Here is a 12,157-nt window from a genome sequence, read left to right as displayed (position 1 = left end):
AAGACCAATGGAGCTTTGCACTGTTGATGACATTGAGCAACCATTCAAAAGTAATCAAAATCACAGTCTAACCTCTTTTGATTGTCCTCACACAGAGTAACAAGGACAAATCACACCACACATTATCTCCACACAACCAACGAGGCAGATTTTTGAGCACACTGCAAACCTAAACAACTATCGATCTGCTTCAGAATTGGTGAGAGGTGGGATCACCGGGATGGAAGGAAGGGGGAGAAAAGACTAGACTTTGACAGAGGTCAAAGAGAATTGTGCTGCAATCTCTTTCACCTTCATTATAGAAAGTAAACTGGCCCTTCATACATAACATCATTACCAGAGTGGGAGAACAATTCCATTAGGAACACTTCACTCCTAATGCAGACAAACTGTTCTTTTGCCCAAGGACAATCATTACCTGGGGGTGTGAGAGGGATGCAGAGGGAGTGTGTGTGTGGCTGTGTAGAGGTAACTGTGCATGAGAGGATGGTATGCTTATACTGATGCTGATCTTGAAAGGCCATCGCTATCGATTGCATTAAGCTTGCTGGGAACCCGGGAAATCGATACATTTTTAAAGGTGAAGCAACTAGCAGACAGCATTTGTGTGTTGAGGACTTCAATACAAAATGATTCAAAAAGTGGTTATTCTAAAGATATTAAAATACACATAATCAAATTATGAATTTTTTTTTAAATATTATTATTAAAATACTACAGTACAGTACACATAAAAAATTTATTTAGTCATTTTCAATGCAAATTCAGATAGTATGTGCCGGTGTAGAAGTCATTTATTGCTGCAAAGCTCAAGCTGGGCAACAAAGAATAGCCTTGATAATTTCCTATGGCTACGAACGAAGCACCTGTGGTTTCTGATATGAGTAATATGATCCATTTTGCCTTGGTAGCAAAAGAAATAAGCATCAAGCCACTTTTAAACCTCTGTTATTGTAGTGGATTAATCAAGTACCGGTACTTTACAAATTGATAACTTTGTATCAATTTGTGTCTCTTTTATGCAAATCAAATACACTGTGTTTGAGAGCAAAAATGTATTATATTGAAATTAAAAAAAAAGAAAATATTGCCAATAATTTCTTCTTAAGACTGTTTTTAATGAAAAAATAAAGTAATTGATAGCAAAACTCTTTGCATTTCAAATACATATTGTATTTTCTTTTATGTAGTTCCTGTGCTTTTCTATGTACCCATACATTTTTCTCTCTGTTCTAGTGTCATTTTTTGCGAGTTGCTTGCGAGTTGAAAAGTTTTGCTTGCAAATTAAGCTGCATCTCAAAACATTTGCAATATATATATTTTTAATTTATAATTAGTTTGCAATGCATGTTTGTCTGATTGCATTAAAAAGAAACAAAAGTAACTCCATAGCCTACCATAGATAATAAGCCAAGCAGTTTTGGGCATCTGGGAAAACACGGGACTAAAACAAAAAAAGTGTGTAACATGGCATTTTAGTCAAACTGGCACAAATTCTTACCAAACTAAAAAAAAAAAATGACAGAAGACTCCCTGCTTCTGCAATTGGTCAATCAAACAAATTACCCCTCCCCAAACTCACGTCATTGGTTGAGCCACTGTTGCTGGGCTGGTTGTGGTGCACAAACAAACAAAATATTTTGATAAGAGGCACAATGTTTGGGGTAATCATCAATGAAATTGCTAAAATGTCACATTCAAGAGGTAGTTCATATTGGAAAAAAAAAAAATGAATCATATGCAAATGGTCCATGGTTTCCTTCCTTATGATTCACATAACACCAACCTCTCAAGGGCTGATCGAGGTGCCCGGTCAAAGGAATGCATCACACTTTTATTTCAAGTGGGATGCCAAATCACCCATGGCTCTTTGACCAAATTAATTGCTTGTTCAAATGCATCCAGGAAAAATCCAATCAGTCCACCAGCTGAGGAACAGAATCACCCACTGACAAGGAATCTGGAGCCTGGAGTATGCAGGAAAAGATGATGGAGAAAATGAGGAGAAATCACACTGTTTTCCTATTTTGTTCTTGAATTCCAGTTACAGCATTGAGGCAGGTTGATTGTACTCATGACTGCATTGCCAGTAAAAAAATAATCTTATTGCAAATTAGTTATGACCATCTGATCCTCTTTCTCTCTTTTTAAATTGTTTTCCACCTCCCTTTCTTATAGTTCCATATCTGTGACATTCTGTATTATCTTACTGAGTAAAAGTGACTGATTGTGACTAGGAAGGAATGTTATCAATGATAGCATTTATCTCACGCTGTTTTAGGCTGTTTGAGCAAGTTCTTCTAACATGTAGCCTGATGAACCCGCTCTAACATCATATCCGTACCCAGAGGGCAATAGAAGAGAAAGCAGCAGAAGTAAGAGAAAAAAAGAAAGGATCAATTCTGCCATCTGCTGCACATCAGGAGAAGTTCAAGAAGTTCCATCAAAAGTTGATCAGTCCTGAAGTCATGCAATTCTATTCCAAACCGATATTGTTTTTCATATTGTGCTGGTTCAGTGGCACTATATAATGGTTATATGTATATATAATAATATATTATAAGAGGCTACTTACACATATCACTTTCTTTTTATGAACTAGTTTTATGAACTTGATTATTTAGTAGGCTAATTTCATCATAATTTATTAATCCCATAATAACTTCTAAAATGTTTTTTATTTATTAACTGTGCATTTTTCTGGGTTTGATTATAGCCATTGTGTTTATTTAGTTTTTGTGTTTGGTATGTAGGCTACTATCTGTATTATTTTAAGCATTTCTTACCATTCTTGTACAGATCATAATTTAACACACTTCAAAAATCAGGTTTAGCAATAATAAAACAACAACAAAAAAAGTAGGCTACATCTACAATGGCATTGATAAATACGGATTAAAAATCTTCATAAACCTTCATCTTACTTCCTAGTACACTAGCAATGACCATATTTGGGTTTGAGGTGAGGTGATTCAGCGCCATAATAACAGACATGACTGCTTGTAGTAAAAAAAAAAAAATTGTGTGAAGAGCTGTACTGTATGGACAGGGAAGTGAGTCATATGCTAATCACTGACGGTAAAATGACGTGTTTGTTGGTCGACCGACCCCAGCACGAATGAAGAAACGTGGAAACACTGTAGGCTACTACAATAACCGACTACAACAAGGAAGCAACGTGGTTAACGTTACTCTGTTAGCCTATTTGGACATAACAGTTTTGAGGAAGTAGAACTAAAAAGAACGAAACATCGAGTCATTTTGGATTAGTCTTATATCGGTAAGGAATTGCCTTAAGAATAATTTATTATTACAGTAACTCTTTAAGTTTTTCTTTCTTATTTGTTATTAAGAGATTGAGTTAAGGGATCAGTTGTAAAATGGATCAAGTTGCCAAAACATAAATGTGATGTAGTAGGCTATGTTATGTAAAATGTTAAACTCCGATTTGATCGTAGCTACTTGTTACTGCAGTTACCATTATTATCATTATATTATCTAAAAAAAAAAAATCTGGAAATGATAAACACTACACTATAAACTATATAGCCATAAGTGTGTATTATATATATATATATATATATATATATATATATATATATATTATAATATAAATATATATATATATATATATATTATAATATAAATATATATATATATATATATATATATATATATATATATATATATATATATATATATATATATAGGCTATATATATATATATATATATATAAAATACACACACACACACATATGATTTTAGGGGTTTTCGTTGGGAATTTCCGATGATCCGATGATGCACTTTCCCAGTCACTTACTTAAACATCTCTAGTATTGCATGTGGTACGCGTGTAGCACGTGACTGAAGATCAGTTGGTGCGCTCTGTTTTTTTTATTCCCGGCGTTTTCTACGCGTTTTTAGGCGCTATATGTGAATCCGGCCTTATACGGTAATGTGCTCATAACTTTACTTTTTTAATAGACATACCAGTTTTAATAGGCTGTAATGCTAGAGTAGAATTAGACTATTGTAAACACCCGCTTGGCCGCTTCAATGACAAGCAGTTTGGAAAATGGATGGATGGAGCCGAACGTTTTTTGTTCAGAGATAGTATTTTTTTTCCACATTCATGTCACACATGTCTGGTACAATTATGTGGTTTTGTTTTATTAAAGGTATAGTTCACTTTAAATTCATTTTAGATATGTTTTAGCTTACCTTAAGGGCATCCAAGATGTAGATGTCTTTGTTTCCACAGTATTTTCAATTTTGATATTTTTAGGTCAAACCGTTCTTGTCTGTCAGTCATGTAATGGACATTTATGGGGTCCACCCAGAGTCCACCTCAAAGAGCATGCACAGAGAAGTCCAAATTAAACATGATTTAATGACTCGTAAATGTAAGTACACATTGATAGCCTAAGATACAAAACGAGCGGTTTGTGTGAGAAAACGAACAGTATTTATATCGTTTTTAACTTTTTACCTCTTGTAATCACAGCCACGTCCTATCTGTGCAAGCCCCAGAAAGCCCCGGAAGTGATATCTTGCGCGGTTGCGGAAAAAAAAATCAACGTTGTCTGTATATATTATCGAAATCATCTTCCATTGCAATTTTCTGTATATCTAAATATGTTTAGATCTTCACAGTGAAGGATAACACTTCTGAAATCTCTGTGTAAACAATTAGTGACGTATGCGCAAGAGATCGCTTCCGGGGCTTGCGAAGATAGAAGCGCCTGCGCCCTCCGAGTACTTGGACGTGATTGTGATTACAAGAGGTAAAAAATCGTTTTCTCACACAAACCGCTCGTTCCGTGTCTTAGGCCATCAATGTGAACTTACATTTACGAGTCATTAAGTCATGTTTAATCTGGAATAATTAAAAATATTTTTTGAGTTTGACAACGAACACATCAGAAAACACAGCTATACATAACATAGTTAAAACATAATAATAATTAATAATTTATGAACATTGACATTGATTTTCTCGTGTTTTCTCAATAGAATTCATAAAAGTATAGAAAATAATAGCATAGTTCTAATAGGGCCACATTGTAACGCATTGTTACTTCACAACTGGGATTTAAATCCTGCTAGTGTCTTCTGCTAGTTAGCGAAGCATTAAAGAACCATGTCAACTGTTAAAGAACATATTGGAGATTAAAATAATATCAGAATTGTCTAAAATAAACACCAAAAATAGAGATGAAAAATTAACACAAGTAAGAAATTTACTTTTGCTAATATGGTTAAGTAAATGTTCAGTGATATCCACCAAAGATTTCTGGATTTTTTGTCTCAGTGTTGATTAAATACACTAAGTTTCGTCATGCTAGCATGTGTGGAAGTAGCCTATTTAAAACAAGTACAACTAGCCCCACGTTTGTTTGTGCCCCGCTCTCCCTATTGTCTGGAACTTTGCCTTTTGAGAACACATGCCTAAAATGATCTATAAGTAGCCCAAGAGTTTGAGGTTTAGGTGGAAAATAGAAATTATCTATGAGCCCCTTGTGTAGACTTACTCTTGAATGATTTATTATTGTGTCACTTAAATCAGCATTCTGACTAATGTCTGAGTTGACTCATTATAGCATGTTCCTTAAAGGTTGCATAATCCAACAACCTAAGTCAGCAGCATGTTTAGAGTGGCAGATTATTTGTTAATTTGGTTTAATTAATGTTATATATATATATATATATATATATATATATATATATATAAATATTATATGTAAAACCGATTTTTCTTTTCTTAGAATTAACAAAGACATGAATTATCTTAAGTAGGTCAGCATGTTTCACAAAGTAAACTGTGGATTGAATAATAAAACTTATACATGGTTTAATTTACTCAGAAAGAAGTTAAAATATTTACACATTTTATTTTTCTTAGTGAGAGTTTAGGCTAAAGAACATCAGTAAATGACCGCATATTAATGTCTTGGGGAAAAAAGGATAATAACATGATAGCATGATGATAACACTAATTTGCATTGAGTCCAAAGGATGCATGTTTATTTGCTCTTTTATCTTATTTAGAAATATCCTGTTGGAAAAAGAGCAACTCTATTTCCTTATTTGCATCTTATTTTCCTTTAATGCAAATTATGCATGTGGCATTCTGTCAGTATAACAAGTCTTTTACATGTAGTGTAGCTGAGTAACAGCTGAAACAGTTTCAACAGGTGTCAGAGGAAAGAGAAACCCTTGCTTAGGGGAGTTCCCCTATCAGAGATGCTTATACTATTGACCTATACAAATGGGTAGATGTTTCAGGTGGTGGTTAAACATTGAAATTTATTTATTTGACAGGACATGTTTTTTGGCTAGTGACTGAAAAATAATATGCTTTTATTTGAACCTTAAAAAAGCCAAGAAGAACATGCTTTATTCTGGCCTGGATATTTCCTTTAGGCCTAATATATCTAGTCTTTTTGCATAGTTCACTTTGACGCTGAATACAATATTCTTAATAAGAATGCTAGAGCTTTTCGACTTAACTAACGGATGTCAATCAGAGATTATTATGTCCTAACTTTGTGGTTTCTGAATATAATAGTCCCAGCTTTTTATGTTTGTTTTTTTTTTCCTTCTTTTTTTATTTCAGTGGCGAGAATGAAGAGAGAAGTGAGTGCTGGAGTAAACTTTCTAAAAGGTTTGGCAGTGAAGCGTGGAGGTGTGGATCAAATTAAAGCCAAACTTTTCGCTACTAAATTACAAGAGCTTCTGCTTGAAAAGTTCTCAGACCACTGGTACCCAGACAACCCCAGCAAAGGACAGGCATACAGGTAATGTCTTAATGTCGCATTGTTATTCTTAATTCAAAATAAAAGTTCCAGAATGCCAGGTTGTTGTTGCAAGTTTGTTTAAGCATTAAAGTCATGGCCACGACAAATTAAGTGACCCGAACGTGTCCTTTCCTCTTATCGTAGTAATGCATTGATCAAGGCAATATTAAATTAAATGCGATTTAAACCTCAATATACATTATAATTCAAAATTTGGGGTAGGTAAGATTTATTTAATATTTTTATGCTCCTATACTTAATAAGGCTGCATTTATTGGATCAAAAATAGAATAAAAACACACACTAATATTGTGAAATATTGTTAGAATTTAAAAATATATGTTTTCTTTTAAATATATTTTTAAATGTAATTTATTATGTGTTGGCAAAGCTGAAATTTCAGCATCAAAACTCCAGTCTTTAGTGTCACATGAACATGATCCTTCAGAAATAATTGAAATATGCTGATTTGATGCTCAACAAACATTTATAATTATTATCAATGTTGAAAACAGCTGTGCTGCTTAATATTTAGTCTGGAAACAGCAATTGATTTCTTTAATTATTAGAAAGGTCAAAGAAGCATTTATTTGCAATAGAAATCTTCTTTAAAAAAAATTACTGGCCACAAACTTTTGCCTGCTTTCAGTGAAGAAATCATTTAACTTGTTGTCAAAGTGGAAATTATTCATACTCTACATAAGGTAATATCTGAAAGACCAACAAACCTACATAGCCACCATTTACAATATGAACTTTTTTACGCTCTCCTGGATTTCTCAGATGCATCAGAATAAATGACAGAATTCCCTGGGATGAGTCGGTATCACAAGCGTGCATGGAGAGTGGCTTAAAGCCAAGGGAGTTGGGCTTTCCTCGGGAAATCACAATGTGGATCGACCCATTGGAGGTGTGTGTGCGGTAAGTTGAATGATATTTTAATGAAATACTTGATATGATATTTTTTGTGAAGTACGATAGAAGGGTGTGTGTTCACACTTGTAGTTCGGGGACATTTAGTCCTGGTCCGCTTAGCATCCAAAACAATCTGTGTGCTGGGATAAATACACTCATTTACATATGATGGTATTTTGACCAGCTGAGAACTCGTGAAGAGCTTATAAAATGTGTAAAAGAGTTAAAATAATGTCAGGAATCCCTCTGTCACACACACTTGATCTGCTGCGAAGAGATGCAGTTCTGATGTCTGTACCAAACTGATGGCTATGACGAGAAAAAACAGGTATGCTTGAGCATTCAGGCCTTTTTAGGGTCGCATCTTGTGACATCGTGGCCTGTTTTTGGTTCGTTTACATGTATTTGGTTCATGCTACAGTCATATCATCATTCGAACTGCGCCAGAGTTGGTTTGGAAGCCTTGGTCCGCTTGTTTGGTGAGCACCAGGGTTCGGATGGCCGCATTCACACTTATTCAAATGAGCAAATGAGGGTTCGTTTTAATCGAATCAAGTGTGAACACACCCTAATACTAGTTATATTAAATTAATGGTTTACATTCATATGTTCCCACAGGTCTGGGGAGAACGGCAGATATTTTACAGTGGCTCAGTTTGCTGAAGTCGTGGATGATGTAAACCACTTGAATAAGGATGACACTTTTACCCAAGTGGATTCTGTGAATCCGGATACATCAGACTACCACTCTGCTACCTCATCTGACTGTGGCTCAGCAGTCTCAAGTGATACAGAAGAGGAGGTGAAAGAGGACGAAATGAAAAAAGTGGAGAAGAGAACAGTGGGGAACACAGTTTATACAACGAGATTTAAAGCAAGGGAGCCAAAAGGGCAACGCAAGTTTCCCACAGCTCAGGTAAAGATGAGTGAGGAAGGCTGAAATGTTGGAATTACTAGCAAGAGCAAAAAAAACATCCACCTCTTCCTCGATGTTAGAAACCAACTGTTTTTATATTCACTTCTTGCTAGATTTGTTTTCAAACTATGATACCTTTGAATAAAAGGCCTGAGACAAGTCTTAAAACTGACATTGTAAAATATTTTCTCTGTCATTAACAGATCCCTGGCCCGCAGTACTTTTACAACCCTGCACCGATGTGGCCTCAGTACAAGAAAAAGAGAGGCATGTTCTTCACGCCCGTATGCCCACCTGCTCCGTCTCCTTTGTTTGCTTACTATGTTGTACCCAAAGCACCTCCTCAGTTCATTGTGCCTCACGCTACCCTGCAAACCTGGGGGACAGTGAAAGGGTAAAGAGGTCGAAACCCATTAGCACATACACCTGGTATGTGAGAGAATATTTATAACGTATATGCCACTCTGCAGGGAACTTTATAGCTTTTCATAATGAAATCGTATGCATGAGATATAGACAAGCTTGCCAATTATTTAACTTATTGATATTAGTCATATTTTTTCAACCTTTTCTCTTTTGACCTATTTCATAGTTATTTCTTTGGTCTGTCAATATATTCAAACTGCTCTTGCACAAAACACAATCTGTTATGACTTGATCTATAACTCTGCGAAAGTTGATTACTGCATACTTGAAATTTTTAATTCATCGAGATGAAGCTTTTCCACCCACTTCTGTATTGAACGTTTAGATGTTTTGGGAAGTTTTTTAATCAAAGAATGTTTGAGAGGTATTTCATGTAATAGAAAATCTGGAGTGATTTGAAAATCAAAGTTTGAAATCAATTTGAATTCAGTGAGTATTCACAAAATATTACCAGCAGTTCAGCTCTGAGTTGTTTATAGAGTCAGCAATATCTCTGAAAACACCAAGCATCCCTTTTCTATACAATTTATTTTTTAAATCAACTCATACTGAAGCCAAATAGTGCTGTGTGGATGAGGCTTCAAATTTGCTGCTTTTAGATAATGTGAATGAACTTTTTTTCACTTTCACTAAGAATAATCACATCTGCTCAGGATGTAGAGAGGACTGCATTAATAATAATAATAATAAATGTTATTTAATTAACTATGCTTGATTCTGTGCACAATTTTACCTTTGCTAAATGGTAATGATAATTTTATCCATTACCACTAGGGTCTAGTACAGATTGCCATATTTCCACATTTCAATATCTTTTATTTGCTGCAGTTTTAATGTTTTTATTGTAAATAATTGATTCTGGTTCTGTTTTGTAAAAATGCATGTGTATAGTGTCCTCATCTCACCAGTGCTGTAATACGTTTCAAAACAATTATTTAAAAATGTTTTGTTTTATAATCTACCTTTTTTTTATGTAGATTTATTTAGTTTTTGAACTGTTATGAATAATTGAAACTATTATAACATATAAGTGTCTTTCAACACTGGAATTTTACTTTTGCTTTATTATTTTGTTATGTTAAACTTATCCCACTTTTACTATTTTTACAAACTTTTGCCTGTTTTCTTTGCTCAGTCTTCAAATGCATAGGCCTATTTATTTGTAATTTCTTTCTCTGTATTCTTTATATAATGTTTTGTTGTTATGCGACTTTTGCTTCTGTTTGAGCAAAAAAAGTCATGAAATCTGTGTCCAACTGATCTGTTATAAATATATATTTTATTACTAAAACAGTAACACCAGTTGTCTATTTTTATTTTTTATGGTTAAGTATAAATATTTACATGAATTATGATTTACATAAAATGTTTTGAAACTTTTTGTTGAATCTTTCCATAAATCTAAGTACTCTTGATGAGCTAGTTAATGAATTTGAAGTCACCTGTATTTGTATAGTGCTTTATAACAAATCGTTTCAAAGTAGCTTTACAGTGATGAACAATGCATTTTGGTTGGCTGTACAGCAGCTCTTTAAGAAAAAAAAAATCATTATTCAGCTGAAGTCAGTTTAGTGTTGATTCAGTACAGTTGTAAAGATCAAAAGTAAATTAGTTAAGTTAATTTATAAAACAGTTCTGCAGAAAACAGTGATGCCATCTCAGTTACATTTTCAAACAATAGTGCCGGTGCAGTTAAATCAATAATATTGTTGAATATTAAGTAAGCCTACTGTGATGGTTTAAGTTTGGATCTCTGTAACCTCACTTAAGACCTCCTAACCTCTGAAATCAGGCGAAATACGGTGAAAAACGTCCTAGAAATGTATTATTCTTCATGTTCTCCTAGAGTGAGTTGGACAAAGCACTTATTGGGTTGGTTGTAAGTTCTGTGCAACAGGATGCCGTGGCGGAAGGATCCACATAGGGTGAGTGCGTCACACTCACATGGCCCAAGGTTATGACGTCATTCCTAAAGGAAGACAGGCAAGGACTTGAGCATAGAAATAGAATCTGCTTCAGTTCATTGAGTTTGAACGAGTGGGATTGTATACAAAGAGGAGAGAGGCCAACAAAGTTTGTGGCCATACTTGTCTAGTTTCTGAGTTCCTGTCCCTCCTTTGTTCATAATGGAAGTGGCAGTTTAATATTTCATCTCCCAAATGATATATCTGCTCATTTCTGGACAAGGGAATCTCCTTTTACATTTTTTAATTTATCCGACACTTTTATCCAAAGCGACTTACAATTGCTATATATGTCAAAGGTCACACGCCTCTGGAGCAACTATGGGTTAAGTGTCTTGCTCAGGGACACGTATCTCACAGTGGATTCGAACCTGGGTCTCACACACCAAAGGCATTAAATCAGCTGTCAGTCTTTAAAAATTGTTTACCTTTTTCATCTTTTTTTTTCAACTGTTCATCAACTGTTGTGGGGAGTAGTTGGATAAAGGGATAGTTCACCAAGTAAAATTCTTCCATCATTTATACTCATCTGTTCCAAACCTGTTTTAAGTTCTTTCTTCTTCTGAACACAAAATATATTTTGAATAATGTCAGAAACCAAACAGTTGTTAGACCCCATTGACTTCCATATAATTTTTTTCTACCTGCAAGCAAATTATGGGGGTCTGACCTCGATTTTGAGGCTTGTCCCCCAACAGGAACTCTAGTCTACATCTCAAGTAAATCATTTAAGTCAAATGTTTCAACCACAAATATGGCCACTTGTTTACCATATCTTACACTTGCTTTCCGTTATAATCACTGGATGGTATTAACAATCATGACAAACGCTGTAAAGTGGGTTAGTTGCAGTTGCAGCAAGAGATGAAACAGGATCTAAGTGAATGCAGATTTAGAAATAAACGTCACAAAACAGAATCACAGGAACCAGGAACAGAAAAACCAACAAAAAACGAAGTAGAACTGAAAGAAACACAGGCCTCAAATAGACAGCAAACGAGAAGGGACACAGACATAAGCAAAACAGATCAAAAACAAACTCTAAACAGTCACACGGAACAGTTTGCTACCCCAAAACAAATACGTCTAGTCTAAAATATTTTTTAAAACGTCTATTTGAAGCACTGGGAAGTTCACG

At 34.6% G+C, this 12,157-nt stretch overlaps 1 protein-coding gene across 3 annotated transcripts; it reads left to right on the top strand.

The window, feature by feature from the left end:
- The first annotated feature begins 3,107 nt into the window (after positions 1-3,107).
- Positions 3,108-10,346, top strand: LOC120484562 (maternal B9.15 protein). 3 transcript variants are annotated; one of them, XM_089117659.1, is made up of 6 exons: positions 3,108-3,280; positions 4,695-4,785; positions 6,618-6,798; positions 7,582-7,719; positions 8,332-8,629; positions 8,833-10,346. In XM_089117659.1, exons 2-6 carry the CDS (start codon positions 4,701-4,703, stop codon positions 9,025-9,027), a joined length of 897 nt encoding a protein of 298 aa, XP_088973785.1. In that variant the 5' UTR covers positions 3,108-3,280; positions 4,695-4,700; the 3' UTR covers positions 9,028-10,346. The 3 variants fall into 3 exon arrangements, with proteins under 3 accessions (XP_088973785.1, XP_039535740.1, XP_039535741.1); XM_039679806.2 differs by lacking the exon at positions 4,695-4,785 and having other exon boundaries at positions 3,110-3,280; XM_039679807.2 differs by lacking the exons at positions 3,108-3,280; positions 4,695-4,785 and adding an exon at positions 3,848-3,953.
- The last annotated feature ends 1,811 nt before the right edge of the window (positions 10,347-12,157 follow it).

The sequence above is a fragment of the Pimephales promelas genome, chromosome 12 (assembly GCF_988280905.1).
Source record: "Pimephales promelas chromosome 12, fPimPro1.hap1.1, whole genome shotgun sequence".
NCBI classification, from domain to species: domain Eukaryota; kingdom Metazoa; phylum Chordata; class Actinopteri; order Cypriniformes; family Leuciscidae; genus Pimephales; species Pimephales promelas.
The sequence above is the reverse complement of the archived record's forward strand: the minus strand, read 5'-3'. Positions and strand labels throughout refer to the sequence as shown.

Coding starts and splice junctions, on each gene's coding strand:
- LOC120484562 (XM_089117659.1), top strand. CDS start 4,701: ATGCGCAAGAGATCGCTTCCGGGGCTTGCGAAGATAGAAGCGCCTGCG. Junction 4,786..6,617: donor CGTGATTGTGATTACAAGAG/GTAAAAAATCGT, acceptor TTTTTATTTCAG/TGGCGAGAATGAAGAGAGAA. Junction 6,799..7,581: donor AGCAAAGGACAGGCATACAG/GTAATGTCTTAA, acceptor TGGATTTCTCAG/ATGCATCAGAATAAATGACA.